General features: G+C 33.2%; 1 protein-coding gene across 2 annotated transcripts in view; it reads right to left on the bottom strand.

The window, feature by feature from the left end:
* Window positions 1-428: 428 nt before the first annotated feature.
* The window catches only part of LOC145685942 (microtubule-associated protein 1 light chain 3 beta-like), a 49549-nt gene continuing 25860 nt past the window's right edge, over window positions 429-24117 (bottom strand). Inside the window, exons 2-6 of one of the 2 annotated variants that reach the window (XM_081758718.1) lie at window positions 18802-18843; window positions 10906-10961; window positions 7498-7604; window positions 5845-6029; window positions 429-1325 (exon numbers count right to left, since the gene is read on the bottom strand). In XM_081758718.1, the coding sequence (XP_081614844.1) occupies window positions 5852-6029; window positions 7498-7604; window positions 10906-10961; window positions 18802-18843 (383 nt within the window). In that variant the 3' untranslated portion in view covers window positions 429-1325; window positions 5845-5851. The remainder of the gene's footprint in view (window positions 1326-5844; window positions 6030-7497; window positions 7605-10905; window positions 10962-18801; window positions 18844-24117) is intronic. The other variant, XM_081758717.1, reaches the window with a different exon arrangement.

Raw genomic sequence — 24117 nt, 5'->3', positions numbered from 1 at the left:
CTGCCTGCGCAAGGGAAACTAACAACGGATTAGTTTTGGTTATCTAACCATTTTATTAGGGCCTGAAAGTTGTGTGTTTTGTCACGTTTTCGGGTTGCCTAAATTCTCACTGACAGGAAAGAAATGTGACTGAAAAAAGAAACAGATGGAAAAAGTGTTTTGATACAAAGTTACGCTTACCGTTCTGATTGTGAAACTCTTACTGTGATACTCTTAGGCCATTTTGGGTATGGTACAGTACAAGTTTAATATAGTATTAAATTTCATTAGTTACAGATTTCTTCGTTTACTGTTACATTGCATCTATATGTATGAAATAGAGAACTTTGGGACTATATATATTTTAGTTTTCTCCCTTTTTGAAGTTTGATTACCCTGTTAAAGGAATTATCTTACTTTGTAAGATAAACAGCACTGATTATTTTACAAAAAATTCCTTTTATTATAAAACTTTACAAAAGAAACAAGTATTTAACTCGCATTCACACATTCATAAGGTATCAAAGATAAAGAGCACAAATATACATCAGGTACATATTCTGTACAAGAAACACTATTCATACCATATCACATTACAAAGATTTTAAGCATCCTCTAAGTATTCATAATTGAAATTTTATTATATAGAAGTATGAATACAAACTGATAATATGCATTTGCGGTGCGTATTTCTAAAATTTACCATTGAAGTTCATATTCACCTAACCTAAAATCAAAATATCATTACTTAAAAAGTTATTTCATTTATCTTCGAACTTAAAATTACGTATTACCAATAGTAAACGTATTACAAGTCAAAAATGAAGAAAAGAAAAAGTTTCACGTAAAGCGTGTTTCGAAAACTTCTATATTGCTTCCTGCACATATTAAATAGCAGTCTTCAAAGATCAGTCATTGACTAAATTACCTAATATTATTGGCATTATATGACACGAAAACTCTCCATATTCAAATGACTGCCACATACCATAAAATATTACTTAACTTCGTTCATAAAAACTTAATTGGCATCAGAACTATCACTCAACAGCATTAAACCTTTCATACGTAACAATTTTCAACAGTAGCCATCATTTTATGCAATAGCATGCCATGAGTACATTATACGAACACAATGATTGCTGAGCATTTGTCTTTACTATCCAATCCAAGGACGTTCGTAACTTCAGAGTCCAGAAGATAGAACAGAATAGGATTACGATATACGTTTATGTCCAAACGTCTTAATCGCTCCGGTACTAGTTTTAATACAGCCGTCTACCAGAAGCTGTGAGACTCCGACCAGCAGAAATCACTAGGTTTCTTCATGAAAACAAGAATCTTTCCTGCAAGAAAAAATAAAAATAATTTGTATATGCAGTAAGTATAGGTAGGCACGAAATAGTGACGCTTTTGTCAAAGCCTGTAATATTAATTTTGAGAAACGTTACTTCACCTGATATCTTACCTTTCAAAATAAAATTCTGTTCAGTAAGAATTTTTAGTTTGTTCATCTGAATCTTTGGTAAGTAGGGTTGATTTTTACAAGGGCGCAATAGGTTTAATTAAAAAAAAAAAAAAAGTTTCATTAGATTTTGGACTAAATATAGAGTGAAGGCTACAAATCTAGCTTTTAGAAATGTAGACTGAAAATGTAATCTGTGCTAAGTGCCAATAATGGTAAAGTTCGATTAAATGTCAAAATGTGGGCTATGTGCCTAACACTGTTCAGTTAAAATCAGGCTATTTATATTCACTGTAGAAATAATTCAAATAATCGCCAGAAGAATACGCGTCGGTCTATGTGCCATCAGTTCTAAAGTAAAGACTGGGCTTTTTACTCAACATTTTGGCACTTAGCACGGATTTTAAAGCAGTCTATAAATTATGTACTTATATCTATATAGGCAATATTCTTTGTCCATTTCAGATCTTTCCTCCAAGCCTACTATCACAGTATATTATCTACAAATGTGAATAGAAAGCTTTCAAAAGCAAGGCAGGTTATTATTTTATTTATTTAACCCTTTTAAGTTTTTTTCGGTCGTTTTCGACCGATATTGTAGTGTCAAAGATTCGATTAAAACAGAACTAAGAATGCTAATTAGTTTTTTTTTTTTTTTTTTTTTTTTCTTTCTTCCAAGAGAGCGTATAGACCCTTCCAAGCCTTTCATAAATGCCTCTTTTTTTATATATACTGAGGTCCAACTTCAACATTTTTTGGTGAGCTTCTCTTTAATCCTAGAATCCTAACATTTTCCAGTAGACCCATTAGTTTTTATGAGAATTTTTTCGGATCTCTTCGTCAACATAGAAGGGGGGTTCAGAGGGACAAAAGGGTAAAAGAGGGATATTTTTTGACCAAAAATCCCACTTTCGCGATTCTTGCTCCACTCGGCTCCATGATAGGGACATTTGAGTGGTACTCTCTGAAAGCCTACTCGATTCTGAAGAGAACGACGTATGAATCATCCTACGATAATTAGGAATGTGTCAGAAAATTTTTGAAGTTTGTAAGTATCCTTGGGAAATTTCGGAAATATTCGCAGAAGAGGAAAATATTTTTCCCTCCCTTAGTATTGAAGATAGGAGATTGGTATTTGGCACAAGTAATTAGTACCATAAGTAATATTTTTTAAAGTGATTTCCATATCCCTATGTTAACCCAGGGCAGCGCCAGAGGGCCTCAAAACGGGGAAAAGGGTTTTTTTCTGTAAAAATCCCTATTTTCCTCACTTGTGACCTCCTTAGGAACGTCCTAGGGACATGGGGTGATACCATCTAAAAAGCCTACTCTAAAGAAAACTACGTATGTATCATCATCCTATGATAATTAGGGACGTGTCATGAAATTTTTGAAGTTTGTATAGTATCCTTGGGAAATTTCAAAAATATTCCCAGAAGAGGAAAATATTTTTCCCTCCCTTAGTATTGAAGATAGGAGATTGGTATTTGGCACAATTGATTAGTACCATAAGTAATATTTTTAAAAGTGATTTCCAGATCTCGATGTTTACCCAGGGCCGCGCCAGTGGGCTCCAAACCGGGAAAAAGGATATTTTCAGGAAAAAATCCCTATTTTCCTCAATTTTTACCTCCTTAGGGATGTCCGAGGGACATGCGGGTGATACCATCTGAAAGGCTACTCCATTCTGAACAAAACGACGTATAAACCATAATTTTACGATCATTAGGGACGTGTCAGATTTTTTTTTTTAATTTGTAAGGTGCATTTTAGGGAATTTTTAGGCTTTTTTGATGCTCTCTCAACATGGGTAAAAAATTTTCCCGCCCTTACTATTCAAGACAGGAAATTCGAATTTGTCACAAGTAATTAGTACACTACGTAGTATTTTTCTAAATTTTTGGAGGTTTGTGCGCAGAGCCGGTAGAGCCTTAGGTGGCCCCAAATTTTGAAGTTTTTTATTTGGCAAAAAAATCTCTATTTTCCCTCAAATAATTCCCTTCTGGTACATCATAGAGACATGTAAGTGGGCCGTTTGAAAGGCTGTTCCATTCTGAGAAAAACGAGGTATGAACCATGATCTTAAAGCAAATAGGGATGACACTGTCGCTGCTTATCTGAGACTCAAGAAAAACGCCGAAAAAGACAAGAATTTAAAAGGGTTAAACAATACTAGCAGTTAAGAGTCAACCGTAAATAGCAGGGTGGAAAAAAATCATGATTTTTTTTTTTCAAAAAAATCATTTTTGTTGATGTTTTTGATTTAAATAGATTTTTTTGATTTAAATCAAATCTTTCTTCGTATAATACAAGTCGCGAACTGAAGAAAAAACATTAGGAATTAGTATTAAATGTTAATTATGTCATTTACGTGAAAGTATTGGGTTTAAATTTTGAATTAATTCCCAATCATTAACCTATTTCAATCCCAAACAATGTTTCTTAAGCATTAAGGAAAAAGTACAGCAATGTATATCAACATGACACTTTTCTTTTCAAGAAAGTCACTGATATTTGGCAGGGGCATATTTTTAAACAATTGGAACTAGCTAGCGGCACGAAATCCATATAAAGTACATAAATTTCGCCTAAAATTAACTAACTCACTCTATGACCTATGGAACCCGGAGGTTCAGTGCCATGTTCACAAAAGCTCTCCACTGACTTCTATCCTTAGTCAACTGGATCCAGTTTTTACTTTGTATTCCTATTTCTGCGAGATGCAACTTAATATTGTCCTCCCATCTGCGCCTAGGCTTCCTAATGGTCCTTTTTGGGATTGGACTTCCAGTTAAAACTTTGAAAGCGTTCCTACTTTTTTCCATTCTCGCTACATGTCCTGCCCACCTAGGCCTCCAAGATTTGATGACCCTAACAATGTTTGGTAAATGGTATAAATTATGCAGTTCCTCATCATGAAGTTTTCGCCATTCCTCATTTCCGTTCCTTTTGGTTCCGAATATTCGTTTCAGGATTTTATTCTCAATTACTTTGTCTGCGTCCTTCCCTCAGCGTAAGCGACCATGTTTCACAACCATACAGCACAACAGGCATAATTATCGTTTTATATATTTTAAAGCTTCAAATTCCTCGACACAATTCGCGACGATAAGAGATTTTGAACTGAATCATAACACGAATTCTCTGTAGGAATTTTCTGCAGGAATTCCAAAATAAGAAAATCAAGATGATCAGTTCCAGAAGAAACACTTATGATTGTTAAAAATATGCTTTATGTGACGTGAAAAACATTTCAAATGCGAGTTGTCCGTGCATTTAAGACATCTATACATAGGAGGCACGTTTTTATACTTTTCTGTTGGCTATTTTATTTTCTCTGACAATTTTTCCTGAACAGGCACGGCAATTTTTTGCGATCACATCGCAGATCGCGGCATGTTCTGCAATGGGGTCAAGTATCCACTTTATCAAAAGTATTATTCGATTTTTAACGCATCCAAAATTTGTCGTATTACGATCCCGAGGAACTTCTTTGTGTTTAGTACATAAATTTGGCCCAAAATTTTAAAATCTAATTTTTTTTTCTTGTTTCGGAGAGAGAATCGGACCCCTCTAAATACGCCCCTATTATCTGGAAACAAACAAATAGACGTGTACACAAAAGAGTTTTCATCTTAAATGTCCATGGTGATTTCCCCGTTGGAATAGAAATTTTAAAACCTTGTGTTACAAAGAGAAGAAAGCAGGGTTCACCCGTAACCCGTTCAAACGGGATTTTCCCTGATCGTTCCCTACATGATACTAGTTTTCATACTGTGCTTACATACATTTGAGTCTCATTGCATTATGATTATTATCTTCCATAATCGAAATAACAGAAGAGAAGCGGGATTTTACTTACTTTCACTTTAAATTAATTCATTTCGGAATTTGATTTAAATCAACGATTTTTATTTAAAAAAATCAAGTGATTTAAATCTTGACTAAAATCGTGATTTAAATCAGACTGATTTAAATCAATCCACCCTGGTAAATAGTTTAATAATTTAATATACGAAAACTGGTATTCGTGCCCATAAACTGATGTTAATTTAATATCTTTAGTAGTTTCTCGACTTATTATGATGAGCTAGAAGCGGAGGCATTAAACTTTTTTCATTTGAAACTAAAAGAAAAATTTCTTCATACATTAAGTGTTGCATACAACAATTAATATAGTAGTTAACCTTTACTCAGTTTCAAGCTACGAATAATTTTTACCAGTGTAACATCTCTCACGCGTTTCCTCTGGTTAAAAGAAATCTGAATTTCACTATTTGCTGTCCACCTGGTGTGTCATGGAGTATAATTCATAACTTTGCAATTTAAAGGAATGTGCTTTACTTCTGATACCACGTGGCCTCAACATATTTTTCAAGTAATTCATATTATGAACTTACATTATTTTTATGTCCTCCAGCCCTCTCCTCCAAATACTTCCTGCGATGCATACGTGACGTATAAGAATCCATCTTCATCCTTATGTTCGTTGTAGACTTCTGCCAGGGTCTTTGAGAGGCTTGCCATGCTGCGATTCCCCACGAGAAGATAAAATGCTTGATGGGAATTGAGCTGCATTCTATTTCTAGTGAAAGAAATATGCATAATTTAGCGTCACATCTTTAGTTTCTAACACAAATGTACTGTATTTTCAAGTAAAAAGAATGAGCAATGGAAATGCGAGCATCAGTTGATATCACAAATTCTAGTTCATTGGATACTATTTGAGTGTTTGTATTAATGTGATCTCTTGTTCTCGCATGATTAACTTTACTGGACAGTTTTATACTGTTATACCCACTTATTCATTTTGTAGGATCTCTGCTATTAGATTCCAACGAACAGAGAAATCCTGACCAAAAATAACAATACAAATTAGAATGATCTTGTTCAAGGTTGAGACTTATTAGAACCTATGTACACAATTAGATATAAGGTTCCCAGTTCGATAAAACTAGCTTTAGCAACCACCACAACTTACTTCGATAATTACTGTAAGAAATTAAACTATTTTTTGTTGCTTTAAAACTTTGTACTTCCTTAATACTTAATTTCTTCCTTGTATATCTCAAAAACAATTCTAATTGATCGCATCCTTGCTTCTTATATCCAAACAGCATAAATGTATATGTATGGCCACAAAATTTAACAGCATAAATGTGTAGATCTGGCTACTAAAAATGGTACCTTACGTACCGGACTATTGTCCTTAACACATACATATTATTGTTGCAACTTAACAAATACATTGATTTTCCGTTACTGATTAATACTAATTACAGTTTTCGCGTTTCATTGTCTTATTTCCTCCTTGCAATCTATGCGCCATTCTTTACCCCCTGGCTTCTGATGCTATTGCTATTTGAAATATGTAAAACTTTCAGAAATTCCTTTTTCTATTCTGAAACTAGGAGACTTTTTTTTTCTTTTTTCTAATTCAAATGAAATTCCCATTTTTACTAACAGTCTTTAATTTCATCCAGTAATTAATAAGATGATTTAAAAAAATACATTAAGATATAAGCCATGTTAAAACCTAGTTGTTTGAAATGTCTTAAATGTTTTTGTAGGTATTATATAAAAGAAGGAAACTCTTCCTTCCGGTAAGAGCATCGAACCCATTATATAAAAGGATAACGCAAACAAACTACCTACGGTAATGTGCCCATATATTCTGTACAGTTATTTTTAAATATCAATGCTGCTTTGAATTTATTAACTAACGTTTATAATTAAATACGTTAAACATAACTTGTTACATATTACAATAATATTAATAACTATATAAATCCCAAGTCTTTAGCTTTAGCTTATGACCGTATCTAGTGTTGATAACGAACTCAAAATATATGCCATAACAGTGGGGCGTAAAATTCAAGATTTAATTTTCAAAATATATATATACCATCTAAGTAACTATTTTTTACAATCTAAATTAGTTCTTTAATAATCCTAGTTTTAGAGCATTTTTTCTGTAATTGCCAAGTCTCAATTTCCATATAATTTTATAATTTGAAATTTATATATTTTATAGAAAATTTTTAAAAAATTACCTAATTATTGTGACGAATTGAGACATTGTTATTTCTTGTGGAACTAAGAACTTCGTTTTGTCCAAAAGTGGTAAGGAAGTTTCCTTATAAAATCGTTCGACGATAACCTACAATAAAAAAAAATACATATAGATTAAAAATACAGCATCAAACTCTACAACAGAAATGACAAGTATCGACATTTGTGTACATAAGGTTCTTCGGTAATGTTTTATTACCATTTTGAGGGCATGGTGGCTTAGTAGTAGAGTGCCTACCTCTGGTGTGTGTGGGGTCTGGTTCGATCGCCGACTAAGTAAGTTTGTGGTGCACAACATGTCCGTGGCTTTTCTCAGGTTACTCCCGTTTTCTCCCACATTCTCATTACATTAATTCTTTCATATCATTTACTTGCCTTATTTATCCGCCTCCCTTCGTTTAAAGGGCAGAATCGTTGGACGTTAAAGATTCCTTTTTCTTTTTATTACAATTTTAAATGTAGTACGGTATGTCTTTCACAGGCTAAGAATTCACCGGAATTTCCCTTTATTTATCCATAGTGTTTTTACCAGCGTTCATTAAATACGTTTAACTGAAACAATCTCTCAAATTTGATGATTCTATTAATTCCCCCCCCCCCCCTCATCCAATGTCTAAACTTACTATTTCTCTCAACAATATTGCTCAGTTCGTACTTAACTAAATGTGACAAAAATCATACCTTATTGATGTATAACAATCTGTTTCTACAAAATTTTAAATACTCGTTAATCTAAGAGTTTATCATGATCCAAGGCTGGTGTACAGTCAATTTTCTTAAGAAATTTCATGTGTAAAATTCAATCATAAGTTATTAATGCTTTTCATTGTAAAAAATTTCAACCATCATTGTTAATATTGGCACTGGATTGCATACTGCCATTTCGAAACAAAAGTTTGGATATAATTCTGGTTTACTTAACGGAGAAATACTACTATAGAAATTCAGATAGAACCAATTTACCATTTTATAATATATATATTTTTTTAATTGCCATGAAAATCTAATTGTTTAAGTCTTAAGAATAGGGTTAAAGTACATATTTTAGGTAGAACATAGTAAAAAAAAATATTTAAAAAAATAACCTAATTTAAGCAAACGAAATACGGCAATATTAATATTTTAAAGTTGCTCCAGTGAAATCAAGCCCTAATGATGTTAGTAAGGAGGTAAGATAGACCTAACTTGTTGCTATCTACTAATTTCTAATTAAATTCAAGTAAAACAAATTAAATACAAACAAGGGCAAGAATATGAAGCAGATATCTTTTGTTTATAGCACACAAATGAAAAAATCTAGTGTTTTTATGAATGGAAAATTACAAATTATGGGTACAAGGTCTAATATGAAATGTTCCGTTTTGATATGAGATTAAAATATACAAAGTTAATAAAACAGATAGCCTCGAGTCAAAATTTATCATCGATGAACACAAACGTTGTCTGACCACTGGTTAGATCTTTCTTTGGTGAAAGAATGGTGTTTGAAGCAAAGGGGGCAAACAAGATAACTCATCGATAGTGTTAGGCTACAAGACCTCTTGAACTTTATGTTCAGCACAAAAGCAAGAGAAAAAAATAAAAAAAACTAGCTTAGTAACTGTTATCTATTTACATTTATGTTGTGCTAGCATTATAAATAAATTAAAGAAAAAAACTCATGATAGTACTTTTGAGTTAACCAAAGAGAGGAAACAATATCAAGTAGCTAGGCCCACAGGATTTTTTGACGAGAGGAAGGTGCATGTAGTAGTTCTCAAATGAATTATTAACGGCTTGCAAACTGAATATGCAGTAGAATTTACCTAAGTTGGCCACTATTGTATCCACGGATATGCAGCAGGCCCTCCCATAGATTTCATGGGCCTCCCAGACAAATTTTCTGGCAGTTCGGTGGGAATACAGAACTTAGGGTAGGGGGAATCTTATGTGAAAGAAACAAACTAGAAATCCCCTGGAAAAGAAGAAAGAAGATTAAATTACGTATCTCTGGAATCTTGTCTTCTTAAGACTTTCTTTTTTCAACCTCCTATACCCGATTTTTTTCTTTTAGTTCCTTTACAACTTCCTCTCTTCTGTTATGAAATTAAAATTTTGTGCTCTCCCGTAGAACGGTAATAAGATAGCTTTGCCGAATTGGCCAATCTTTTAGTGTTTGTAAAGAAAAAATAAAGAAAGGAGGAAAAGGGAGATTCTAAAGGATTACTACTAAATCCCTCTTTTTCTTTCAAAAGACGGGAACGTCATTGAAATCTCTCAAATTATTCGGAATATTTAAATTTTTCTTTCTTCACGGAATTCCCTAAAAGCCAGGCCTCCCGACATTTGCCGGGATTGTCCTTCCATCTCCGAATGGAAAGACTATAGAGTTCAAGGAAAATGACATCGGCAGTAGCGGCGAAACCTAAACAGGTATTTGGAAACTTTACGTTTACGTTCGTGTAGTATGTGTGTAATAGGAAACTAGAAACTATGGGGGTTTATTTTCCTTATATCATGTTACTTTAAGATGATGTAGCACACTGCTTGAAAAATTACTTCCTAAATTGTGTCAATGCACCTGTTAACAGTTTGAGGACTACAACCAGTAGATTTCCAAAATTTGTGATTAATATAAGCTTCAAATAATTTAACGTTACAATAAACTAATAATAGACTTTCCAGACAGTTCCTTTATCTAAACAGGATTATGCGAATTACTATATTAGGAAAGATTCTCCGATCAAGTTATTAATGTCTAAGGGGGAGGGAAGAGAGTTATTAAGTTTCTACCGTAAGATATGCGGGAAAAATGCTATACCAGGTTTGCTACTACGATGTACGAAAAAAAATGCTACACTAGTTTTGCTACTAGGATGTACGAATAAAGTGCTCACGTTTGGATAATTTTCTAGTTAAACTTTTTATACTAACTTGAGGATGCTGAATCCAATCGAACTATTTTTAAACATATCTGTCCATGGAATCATGAAAAAATTACAAAGTTGGGATCTTTCAAGTACCGCTTATGGTAAAAGTGCTCACTCTTGGACAATTCTAATTACATTTTTTACACCTTGGTACTAATTTGAGAACACTGAATCCAATGGACTATTTTTAAACATATGCGTCCATGGGGTGGCTACAAAAGTGATCTCAAATTTGGGATATAAATATGAATATCCCAACTTTCAGATTTTTTTTCGTGATCTCCATGAACGGAAATGTTTAAAAACACTTTCACTGGATTCAGTATCCTCAAATTAGTATGAAAAACGTACTTAGAAATTTATCCAAGTCTGGGTACTCTTCATTAGTGAGTGGCATGCTAGTTCAGTGCATTTTTATACGTAGTTGTATATGGCAAATGTAATTCATCAATTTTATGATTCCCAATTTCAGATACTTACTGGCACTTTTGTAGGAAATTTTGACCTAATCGCAGCAACTTCCTCCTTTCTGCTATCTGAAAATAAATAAATAAGAAATCTGCTTATATCAAATAATTTAACAGTTTTCGCGTAATAAATGCAAATTATTTTCGTGGCAAGTTCAACACATTGCCATGAATTACGAATTCACAATTTCATTGAAGACTACTTTACGAAGACCACAATTTCAACAGCTAAAATAGGACACCTAAATAAATTTACGAAAGTTTCCGTAAAAGCTTGTTTTCTGAATAAATTAACAATATCAAAGTAAAACGTACTACAAAATGAAAATATGAAACCAAATAGTGTTTTATTATGCAGTTGAAAAAGTAGCGCCGCATCAAACAACTATATTATAATAATTATTGATTATGTTCTGAAGTGATAAAAACTTGCCAAAATACTGTCTAATATTCCGAGCTGAGAAGTTCTTTATTAATGAGTTTAATCAAGTAAATCAAAGATTTGTGTTTAAAAAACTGACAAAATTTGTAAGATCAAGATATTTTGCGTTCTCAAAACGGGACAATCTCGATTAATCAAGACGTTTGGACACCCTAACTGCGCTTACGGAGCGAAGGTAATTTGAAATCGGAACATCTGAAATTTACAAATGTGTATTGAATATATTTGTATTTTAAGTCATTCTTAAGTTTGTTCCTTATAAAAGTTCTTAATTTACAGATAATAGCTTTCAGTGTAATAACTTTAATATGATATTGATAATGTGTATGCCTTTATGTTACAATATGTAACTTTCTTCACATAAGAAATTTTACGTAGTTTTGACATTACTATTAAGACAGATCGATATATTTCAATATTTATTTAATACTGCCCCCAACAATGCTTGTGTCAATAGCTCAAGAAGAAAATATCCCGGCAAATTACAGTACAACACTTGAAAATTTTACTATAGTGAGTCCAGTTGCACAAACTGGCTAGTTATATAATACTTGTGTATGACCAGAATTGACAAAAACTAAAGTTCCAATCAAAGTACTCACAAACGTAAATTTGCTGACAAATTAGTTCTAAAATTACTTATAATTAAAAAAAAAAAAGTGTCTAATCTAAATGTGTTTCATAAAGTTGATTAATACAATGAAAATAATACTCAGGATTTGACAGTAAACAAAAGTGTTTATTTAAAAAAAAAAAAAAAAAAAAAAAGTCTTCTTTGGTGTTATCACATTACTACATGACGTACTACATGACGTCCAGTCATGTTTTCAGAAACTAGAACTTCCAAAATCCATGCTTAGTTACGGCCTCAAGTACATGTCAACCTTGCACCCTACGTGATGTTTTGCTGCTAACATTGTTTAGTCTTATGTTATCATTGTTTAAACTGAAGATATTTTATCAGCTTATTCGTTTTCTTTTCCTAAAATGTACACACAAATTATTGGGAAGTACTTTCGCAACATTGGTAGAAATTTAAATGTTACTGACTATAAACACAATGCATGTTTACTTTAAAATCGAATGCATACATTTTCAATCATCCATTATAAACTCGTTACAATTTGCTTCTGATTGAACAAAGAACTTTTATTCCTCGATACATTGCACAGTTTAAAGTTTCATATCAGAATGAGCAAGTTATCTTCTGATTCACGAATTAATTAATTAATTAATTAATTAATTAAATAATAATAATAATAATAGTTGCAATTTTACTCAATATTTAAATATTTTTGGAAGTTTCATATCATACAGCCTGCACATATAATCAACTTCCATCACTCTCGAAATACAAATGTAAATTATCCAATCATACCTATTAATAGATGTATAGATAATGTTAACGTAACGAAATTTCTAGGACTCTGGGTAAGTGATACACACAATGGGATAGGCATGTATTTGTACTCCAAACAAAACTTTAAGGTGCACTATGCCATGAAAAGTGAAAACTTCATTTAACCTATCAACATTAAAAGTAATTTATCATAGTCAGTTTGAGAGAGTACTTACGTATGGAATAGTACACTGGGGAAACTGAGCAGAAATACTCTTTTAATTCAAAAAAGGTACTGAGAACAATGAAAGATACAGAATCAAAAATATCATGGAAAAAAAAATCCGAGAGCTTAAAATTCTCCCACTGCTTTGTGTCTATATATTGCGAACGGCAATCTTTATAAGAAAATACCTTAAACCGTCTCTTAAATGCAACAGTGATATCCATACGTACAATACTAGAAAAAAAAAAACTATCTTGCAATTCCCCATTCATAATACTGCACTTTACCAAAAAGGTCCAAAGTATACAGGAATACAAACTTATAACAACTTACACATCAACATAAGAAACTCAGAATCTGATCAGCTTTTTAAACAAAGACTAACAAAGTACCTACAAGAACACTGCTTTTATACAGTCTCGGAATTTTATGAATATGTTCAAGCTAGAAACTTGTATAAATCAATAGGAAGGTATTTATTTTATTATTATAATCAAATATCTTCAATACATGTTTACTAAATACTAAATGAAGATAGCAATGTATACAAAAAGAAACTACAGATTCTTTCACTATAAATAAACCCAGGTAGATTAGATAAGGTGTGGTATATCTAGGTATAAGTATGTATCATGTTGTAAGACTAATATGTTGTATAAGAAACTATTGTAGTAGTTTATTATATAGAACTTAATATGATTTGACATGTTCTATACCGCATGTACAAATGTACATTTGCATCCCTGTATTAAATACTCGCCCGCACCGATGAATCAATCACACACCGGGAGAGTGGTTATTTCCATCCCCATTCTAAACCGAAAAAACTAGCTTTCTTATCTACCGCTACTATTTCACGATATTTATTAACACCGAAAATTGTGACCATTGATACTGGCGATTATGTTAATTATTAAGTCTCGTATGTATTATACAGTGAGAGAATATTTTCTTATATTGATATACTAGATTGTACACTGGAAATTATCCAATGGCAGTGGCCGTTTCAGCGGGTAGGCCGGGTAGGCACTGGCCTACCCAAAAATTTTGAAAAATATATAAACGCTAAAAGATACATTAAAGAGTAAATATATTTTACTTAGGTACACTATATTAATGGTAGATAATTATTTAACAAATAGCATCAACTATTGTTAAAGTAATTTCTTACTGTTATTAATCAAATGTTCATATGTATCCATAAGAGGGAGAGGGCTACCCAAAATTAAAATCCTAAAGCCGCTCGTATCTAATGGTCTCTCCTGAGGGACTTTTTGAAATTTACCACTGGACAAGAAAATAGGGTGACTGCTCCAGGTTACTCGTAACGTATATATTCAAAATTGCATTATAATAAATATTGTGTTAACACTGTAGCAAAGTATACATCATAGTCCTTAAAGTCAGTTACGTTGTTCTATATTCTAACAAAGGATAGTTATAAGCAATTTTGATTTGATTTTTAGTTTAGCGTCCTTTTCAACAGCGAGGCTATGTGAGACATGAATCTACATCTTAACGAGGAATCTGAACCATATGAGCTGCCAGGAATCGAAGCCGGGTCTCCCACGCCAAAGGCGCGAACGCTAATTACTTAGCGGGAGGGAGCTCAGTTATAAACATAATACCATAATTTAAACATTTCGTTCTTTATGATCACTCCAGTCGAATGCTGACTATTTCTAAGACGCTACATTTTATTCTAGTAAATGCCCATATGCTACTGCGAGCAATATTGTTCGTTCGTCCTGAGTCTTGCATACAGAATTTATCTGAACTCGAATTTCGCACAACATTCGAACACCTCGCATGGCCATCTGAACTATCCTTTTTCTCTTCTACGTTAAGTGTCAAAATACGCTGAAACATTTATTTATTTTAACTGAATGGCCTAAATACTAATTTCTTATTTTTATAATCCTAATGAATTTAGAGATAATGCATCTTAGAGAATCACTTTTCCTTTCCACCTTGATCAAATATTAGAAAATGCTTAATTATTTTACATGAAAAGTCTTAAGTAATGGTCATAAATTAAACCGTAGATAGTACACGCCAAAACTAACAAAAAAGTCTTAGTAAACATGTGTCCGCAAACGCTTCGTAACGGAGATAGGGGCTGTTGAAAGTGTGGGAAAATGAAGTTTAGAGACGAATATTTCAAAAAGTATGAATCGGACAGAGGGCGGTCGAATGAATGACTATCGAAGTCAGACCTACGCTATGCAGAAATGCAAGGTTGATAACTCTGCAATGCGCGCGCAAGGGATTCCCCAAAGAAACGGAGGGATTCCCGGAAAATTGTCAAAGGAAAGGGGGCTTGAGATGAACATCGAGGGCGAGTCTATCCACCAGTAATTCATAAGTCGTGGTACCAGGTCGAAAGCTTGAAAAGATACAAAATGGCGGACAACGTTTACGTGCCGTGTGTGGTTGCATAACCATCAGGAAATGAGAGAGGCAATCGAAGAAAGGTGGTGGTGCATGTTGTGAACTACTTCAGAGCACATTCCTAAGACGAGTTATCAACCATGCATTTCTGCATAGCGCAGGTCTGACTTCGATAGTCATTCATTGGACCGCCCCTGTCCGATTTATATTTTTTGAGATATTCATCTCTAAACTTCATTTTCCCACACTTTCAACAACCCCTATCTCCGTTACGAAGCGTTTGCGGACACATGTTTACTAAGACTTTTTTGTTAGTTTTAGCGTGTACTATCTACGGTTTAATTTATGACCATTACTTATTAAACACCCTATATCAGTAGCGGATCGTAGTCTGTACAAGCACCGGTTGCAATGTTGTAATATCAAAGGTATGTAGGTACGCGCAAGTGTTCCCCTCCCCCAGCATTCTTGAGTCTTATCCAAGAAATATTCAGGAAATATGAAGGGGAAAGTCTTTTAAGCTCTATTTGTATATTATTGATTAAATATTTCTCTAATATTAATTTAATATATAAGCTATTTCCTTTAATCCAAACAACCACTATCAATGTATGTTTATACACTATTTATATACAAAACCTCTACACTCATGTTATTCAACACGAGATAAATCGAATATATAGTGTGTGCTGTAAGCGATGAATGATGGCGTTAATCCGAAAAGCAGAAAAAAAAAAGCAAGAAAATTGCATGCACGCAGTTAAACAAAATTATTTAATTATATAAACTATGCATTATTTTAGAATGGAAGATCTTTCTTCGATCTTTCGGGCTTCAAATTTTTCTATGGCCTTATTGAAAACAAATGCTGCTCGCCAAGTTTCTGTGAATAGAAAGCATCGCTACCGCAAATATTTTCCGCTTTATTTTCTTTAGGGTCTAGAAACACCTCTGTCCTCCGACAATATGCATTTTGTTAGCATTTCTTTGTATAAATATACGGAACAAAAAGTCCATTTTCAGGAACCACGTATTTTTTTGTCTGTAAAGAAGCATGAAATCTAAGATGTTTTCCTTTGAAAATGAAAAAAATAGTTTAACATTTCAGCAAATTAGGCTAAAGAAGACAGATGAGTATTGGAAGTGAATGATTTGATATTAATTTATGCTCTCCGCCGGAAATCGAACACGGAATAATGTGCACGAAAGACACAGAGCTAGGAATTAGACCAGTAGTAAGACATTTTCTTCTTGAAGACTCGATTGACCCCCCCCCCCAGAATAGGATTTTTTAAAGAATAAATCTTATCCCAAGAATTTTCACCTTTGTATTATAAATGTTAAATAAAAGCTATTGACTTCGAACGACCGCCTCCCAAACTTTCAGCCTGGATCCGTCCCTGCTACCACCAGACTTATATTTGTTCTTTGCGAGTTTATGTTTTGTGAATAACTTCTTTCTTCCACGCATCTGTATCTTCCTCACCCTATCAATTGAGTCAAGCGCTGCTAAGCGGAGGAATTCGTAACTATTACAAAAGTGACCAGTTGCGGCAGAAATTGCAACCGCAAGGGACCAATACGGGAAGATAGGAGCGTTGCAAGAATAAATCCACTTCCCCATGTTAAGAGATAGGAGCTCGCTGCCATATGCTCAATGTTACTGCTTCCAGTGGCAACGTTCGCTGCCACTGGAAAGGTAAATGTCTCTCTTTCTTTCAGTTTTTTTAATTGACTTTTTTCAGAAATGCATCAATACTGTTTTGCGCTCAAGAGCAAAAGGTTTATTTTTTACTGATACACTATTTTAACACTTAAAAATATTTTTAGTATTAAAAAAATATCCTGTTGCACAACATGCAACATATAGTACCAGCCGCCACTGATATATATATATATATATATATATATATATATATATATAGTGGTACGTTACGACAAATCCTATGCACTGTCAAAATTTCAAGTTACTAGCTTAAGTAGTTTGGCCTGTACGTTGATCGACCAGTCACTACTAAAAGAGATTAGATTGAGTCAAAATTTGCTGTATTCCTGCAAAATATGATATGAAGTAACAGACTTGTGTGGAAATTGATACAAAATAGAATTGTAAAGTATATTGCCTGAATATACTATACTCAGTTTAAAAACTGTACCGTTAAAACAGTATAACGTTGCATTTAGATTTATTTAGCTTTTGGTTTATGTGCTACGATTACGCTCCAAGGCTATGGGGGGACTGCTTGATGATTATGAGCGATATTGTAGAATGAAGAAAATGGGAGAATCCATATACTGTTCCAGCACAAACCACTCTTAGCGAAGCTGAGATCGAACCACTCACCCGAGGTGAGCGCTCTACTATCGATCCACTGCGGCATACTCTTAATAAATTAGTTTAAGAATACAATAGTTCATTTATACTATACTATTACTTGCAAAATCTGTAAAATTAAGTTATAGGCTATTCTTGTTCGTACAGTTCAAGGCAGTAACGACGCCAGTGAGAGGGAGAGTGCCCCTGGTAGCGACGCCTGCTACTTAACATGTGTTGTAATGAAAAAAAAAAAAACTTTCCAACATACACAAAAACAGCCGCTTCATTCTCAAAAACATCTGTCTCTGCTTATTCCCACACTCGTTCCAAAGAAAAAGCTAAGTGTCACTGGCCGAAGTAGCCTCTGTCATATCGAACTCAAATTAACAGAACTTGATTGTATTTACCAAGCTGACACATCAGTTATTGTGTGAATACTCAGTCAACACCTCTATCAAAAACTTTATAGCTACCATTTGACAATCAGATTAGCATTATGACGGTGATTCCCAATCTGATTAACAACACATTTTACTGGATGCCTATGGCATCGCAACATACTATTTTTGTTAAATATTAATTATAGTATTAAGTTTTTATTCTATGAAGTAGTGACTATGTAGTACTGAGCACTGCTGCTGCCGCTAGAGGCATTGACTGGTACAGTTTGTCTCAATTGATTTTAGTAATTATCAAGTCATTAAATGCATTAAATGCTTTTTAAATTCTAAAATTTCACGAAACGTTCTATGGGGCTACGTGGCATCATTTGGGAACCATTGCACTATGTTACGCTACCTTGAATGGTCAAAAACATTATATGGGAAGAGAAAAATATACCGATTTTGTGGAGTACAGTATATTGTAAAATATTAGTGTTTTATTTATTCTCTCGTAAGTTAAAAATAATGTCCATAAATTTTAAACAATGCGTACGCGAAATACTATGTTGAAGTCCAGAGTGGAATAAATTAGAAAGAAATTAATAACTTGAATACGGAAAGAAATCAAATCAGATTAGGCCCTATATTTATATTAAAAAAAAAAAAAAAAGTCTCCGCCTTTATTTCTCCTGACCTGAATGACTTTTTTTTCTTTTTTACCACTTGTGTTTCTAGTATTTCTAGTACAGCCACAAATAACTTCCCGATAGTTTAAAAATATCATGCTGAATTTATCATAATAAAAACTTACCGGTTTGCTTTGCCCTGCCTCGGGATATTAAGACTGGAGATGCTTAAGTAGAAATGAAAAAAAAAAAAAGACCAGAAAAATCACTTTTATTGAAGCTAGTTTCTATTATAAATCTAAAGTTAATAGCATAATGCAGGATTGCAAATTAGAACGCTCTAAGATTCAAATTTCTTTATTAACACTTATTAACTGTGTACGAGCAGCATTTCTCGATTACTGAATATCTCGTATTAAAAGGGTAATTTGTGCTATCAATTTCTTCCCTACCTACGTAAACTGTATACACACCTTTAACGAACACCTCCATAATACGGACAACTTTTTGTGTCACAGCAAACATAGTTATTGGAGAGAACATTCCAGTTTCCGGACACTCAGATAAGGACATTTCTCCCCACACACACACACATATATATATATACATATATATATATATACATATATATATATACATATATATATATATACATATATATATATATATACATATATATATATATATACATATATATATATATATACATATATATATATATATACATATATATATATATATACATATATATATATATATACATATATATATATATACATATATATATATATACATATATATATATATATACATATATATATATATATACATATATATATATATATACATATATATATATATATACATATATATATATATATACATATATATATATATATACATATATATATATATACATATATATATATATATACATATATATATATATATACATATATATATATATACATATATATATATATATACATATATATATATATACATATATATATATATACATATATATATATATATACATATATATATATATATACATATATATATATATACATATATATATATATATACATATATATATATATATACATATATATATATATATACATATATATATATATATATACATATATATATATATACATATATATATATATATATACATATATATATATATATACATATATATATATATACATATATATATATATACATATATATATATATATACATATATATATATATATATATATATATATATATATATATATATATATATATATATATATATATATATATATATATATATATATATATATATATATATATATGTGTGTGTGTGTGTGTGAATATGAAGTTCAAGCATTAAAAACGTCACAGTTCTAAGATGGATATGAAAAATATTGTAGCACGTCGCAAAGACTCCCAGCAACAAAGGATTGTTTTTATATTCTGTTAGTTGAGACGTTTTCTAGAACTTGCTTTAATAATTGAATCAGTGAGTAGAAAAAGGAGAATATTCCCCAACACGTTACTTTTGAAAATTGTAAAATAAAACTGCTTACCGGAAATACCATTGCTTACGTAAAAATATCTGAACGGTAGATTTGTAGCGCATGTTAAGACCTTTCATTTCCCAAAATTCTAAAAACTTATTGGGATTGGATATTTATAGAGAAATTGTTATCGTGGAATATTATCCTTTATTTTTGGAATGATGTTCTTTTTCTACTCACCGATTCAATTTTAGTATGAGGCGCTTCGTCAACCACACTATACGATGCTTGTTAATTAACTCTAGTCTTCATGAAAACAAGAAGTATAATGATTCATGAAGAGTCTCATACTCAGATGGATACCTAAAATGCTAACGTTCGACCAGAAGCAGTGCAAGGAAAACTTCTCGTCTCAGCATCTGCAGCAATTTCAGAGAGATGAGAGCTTCCTTGCAAAGAATCACCTGCGATGATAGCTGGGTGGATCATTACACTCCCGAGTCAAAGCGCTCCAGCATAAAGTGGAGGCATCCAGACCATTGCGGCCGAAAAAAAAAAAAAAAATCAAAGGACAAGCGTCTGCTAGCAAAGTGATGATGGTATTCTGGGACAAGCACGAGAAAATATGCACTGATTTCCTGGTATGCGGGGCCACAATGCGGCGTCAAATAGGATTTCAGAAGAAAACTGAAATCAGTCCGTGAAGGATGGTGTCATTATCTTTCATTACAACGCGCGTCCTCATAACCACGACAACGTTATCACCAGCTATCACTAAACTTGGTTGGGAGATCCTAGATCATCCCCCATATAGCCGCGATCTCCCCTTGCGACTTCCAACTTTTTAGTCCCCTCAAGGAGCATTTGAGAGGACAAAAATTCCACACCGACGACGAAGTCGAAACATATATGTTGAAATGGCTGAAAGTGTTTCAAAGAATTCTATGCTGCAGGGATACGGGCACCCACATCGATGGGACAAGTGTGCGCGTGTACATGGAAGTACCTTGCAAAAGAACAGTAATTGGTTCGCATGTTTCCTCTATAATAGACAAATCCAGTTATAACTTGAACAACCCTCGTATAATGTAATAAAGTTTTCTCGCTTTAGCTTTGGTAAATTGCACCTCCGAGAAAATACTTAATACGAGAGAGAGAGAGATAAGGATAATGTGAGATAAAGATTCATTCATCTCAATTTTTGACAAAATTTAATCTGATTTTTATGAAACACTGGGTAGACTAGTGTTCTTCACTCAAATCCTGGATTTGTTGAATTCGACGGCCAGCCATTCTGATACCGTTGTTACATATAGACATGGTCGACATTTTTGAATGTTAATGATTTCAATATTAATTGGCTGCTCATACTGTATCTAAAAATTTTAAACACATTTGTTAAAGAGGCCTATATACGTAGACCTGTAAAACAAAAGGAATTGTTGCAACACAAAACACTGAAGAGAAAATTGCCTTTCCCGGCACCAATAGTGTTACGTCATTTTCATAACCAGTATAGCCTTCACTACCTGACATTACGCTACAGTTATGTTTCCGTATAGTATTTGTTGCCAAATATTACAGGTAGCAACACTGCCCATTAAAGATTCTTTGGGAAAGGAAGACCGTATAGATTTTTAGCTTCACAAACACCCTTGTCTGGTTGGCCTTCTAATTCAAGAGCAACCACGTGCGTGCGAGACTTCAGTCACGTCGGCAACGCACCCTTTATACGCACTTCCATACACACAAGAACTTACGTATAGTGTGATGTGAACTTTGTTCAAATGAGGTCATTTCATTACGTCAGTGCAGACATGGAGGGACGAATACTGCATTCCTATCTGAAAGCAAAAAATGAGTGCTGCCTTTCTTACTATAAAAAAAAATTAAAAAAATATTATAAACCAACAAAAGAATTTCAATATAACAAAATTTCACGGTGGTACTGGTTATTATATTTTGTATATATTTTGTATTATTATTATATATTACTTTGTATATTGTATTATTAATTGTAGCGTTTCTCTTGTAATTGTAATTATTATTATTATTATTATTATTATTATTATTATTATTATTATTATTTGTAATAGTAACTGTATCTCTTGAAGCCATCAACGCTAAGTTCTTACGGCGGAAAATGAAATAAATAAATAAATTACGGCTCAATAATAGGGCACTCATCTCAAATAATTAATAAGAACATTTAAAAAAAAAAAAAACTTCGCACTAGAATGTTTCGACAGGGTTCACACATTTTGAGCATCCATAATTATTAAACAACGTAAGATGCCATATCCACAACAAATAGTTCTTCCGTTAATAACGTATTAAATGCACGTTAATTACATATCTTCTATGCCTTTTTCCCAAGTTAGCTGGGGTCCGCTTTCCGAATCGCTGTCCTTACTTGTTTATTTTGTCATAGCCACTGTGACACCACACTGTACTATATCGTTCTTCACACCATCTCCCCATATCTTTGGCCGGCCTCGCGCTCATTTCCCAATTAGTTTTATAGCAGCTACTTGATGAACTACGTATTCCGAAGGTGGTGGTCTTACATGCCCAAACCATCTCAGCATTGGTGCAAATCCAGGGGAGATTAGGGGGACATGTCCCCCCGATCTTGGAACTGGTGGACTGTCCCTTCAATAATCCGATTTAAAAAAAAAAAATGTGATTTGTGTCCGACTGCTACAAAGGAAAGTGAGATGAAATTTATGTCCCCCCAGAATAAGCCTCAAATCTGCCCGCCTCCCAACGTTGAAGACAACTCTGCTCCCCTGATTCTCCACAGTATTGTTTTTCAACTTCATAAATATTTTGAAAATCGCATAAAATAAATATAATGTCCAGGAACAGTCCTACCCCCCCCCCGTCTATTGTTGAAGAGATTTGCGCCGCTGCATCTCAACTACTGGTCTTATCTTTACTGTTTTCTGGATCACTTCTGAGCTTGTCACTAGGGGCTGCTCTACGTATTCTGACACCCTAGATAAATTTCCGCGCCCCCCTGATTTACTGAATATTATATATGCATTTATAACCATATACATACATTTATGGTAAAGGTCTTTACCTATGTCAGCTAGCTTTAATGTTTTTATATTGATTATTTTAATAATTGTTCGCCTTACTAATCTTTCGAACTCCACGAAGTAAAAGAACGCTGCGCCGTCCCTAAAATTTGTCGGCCTAGACTGCTGCCTAGTTCACCTATATGAAAGAGCCGCACTAAGTTACTCATTCCCCCCACTAAGCTGTTAGTCGGGGGGGGGGTTCCTTCAAACCAGTATTAATTGGAGGGAAGCTCCCTCTCCCACAATTTCGAACACTGTCTTATCCTAAAGGATTTTCGTTCCACTCTTCAACAACATCCACCTATAGACCAAGTGTGTGTATATACCGGTTTCGGTTTTCTTCAAAAAATGGTTCCAGTGAAAACTTTTGGAAAACAAACTATTTCTGTGGAAACGAAATCTGTTTCCGGAGAACAACGAAACATTATTCTGGTCTGAAATAGAAATTTTTTTCAAAAACCGGTTTCGGTTTTCCTAAAAACCGAAAAACCGGTTTTTGTGCCCACCGCTATTCTGCACCCGGAAAGGCAATAAGTAATTGTAAAATACATGTACCTATATTTTAAAAAATAATGATAAAACTAGATTGTTTTTATAAGAGTAAAGGTCAAATACAAGATCAAATTTTTTATACTACACTACCCTGCTAAGGAAGTATCGTTTTATTGAGAAAGTGTCTAATGTAGCCTATGTTAGGTTAGGAAGTATTTTGGGACGGAGATGGACCCGACGGACTCCCCGTGGATTCGCTCCGATGCAATTAAATCTATTTTTGTTATGGTTGTAAACTATTCACTTTCACAATTTGAAAATTATCAGCGCAAATTGAACAGTGTAAGATCAACTCAACCGTAGGAAAAGCTAAAATGAAATAGGAGGCTTGCGTATCCCAAAAGCTATT

The sequence above is a fragment of the Thermobia domestica genome, chromosome 5 (assembly GCF_964235325.1).
Source record: "Thermobia domestica chromosome 5, izTheDome1.hap1.1, whole genome shotgun sequence".
Taxonomy (NCBI): Eukaryota; Metazoa; Arthropoda; class Insecta; order Zygentoma; family Lepismatidae; genus Thermobia; species Thermobia domestica.
This window is presented reverse-complemented; position numbering and strand designations above follow the sequence as displayed.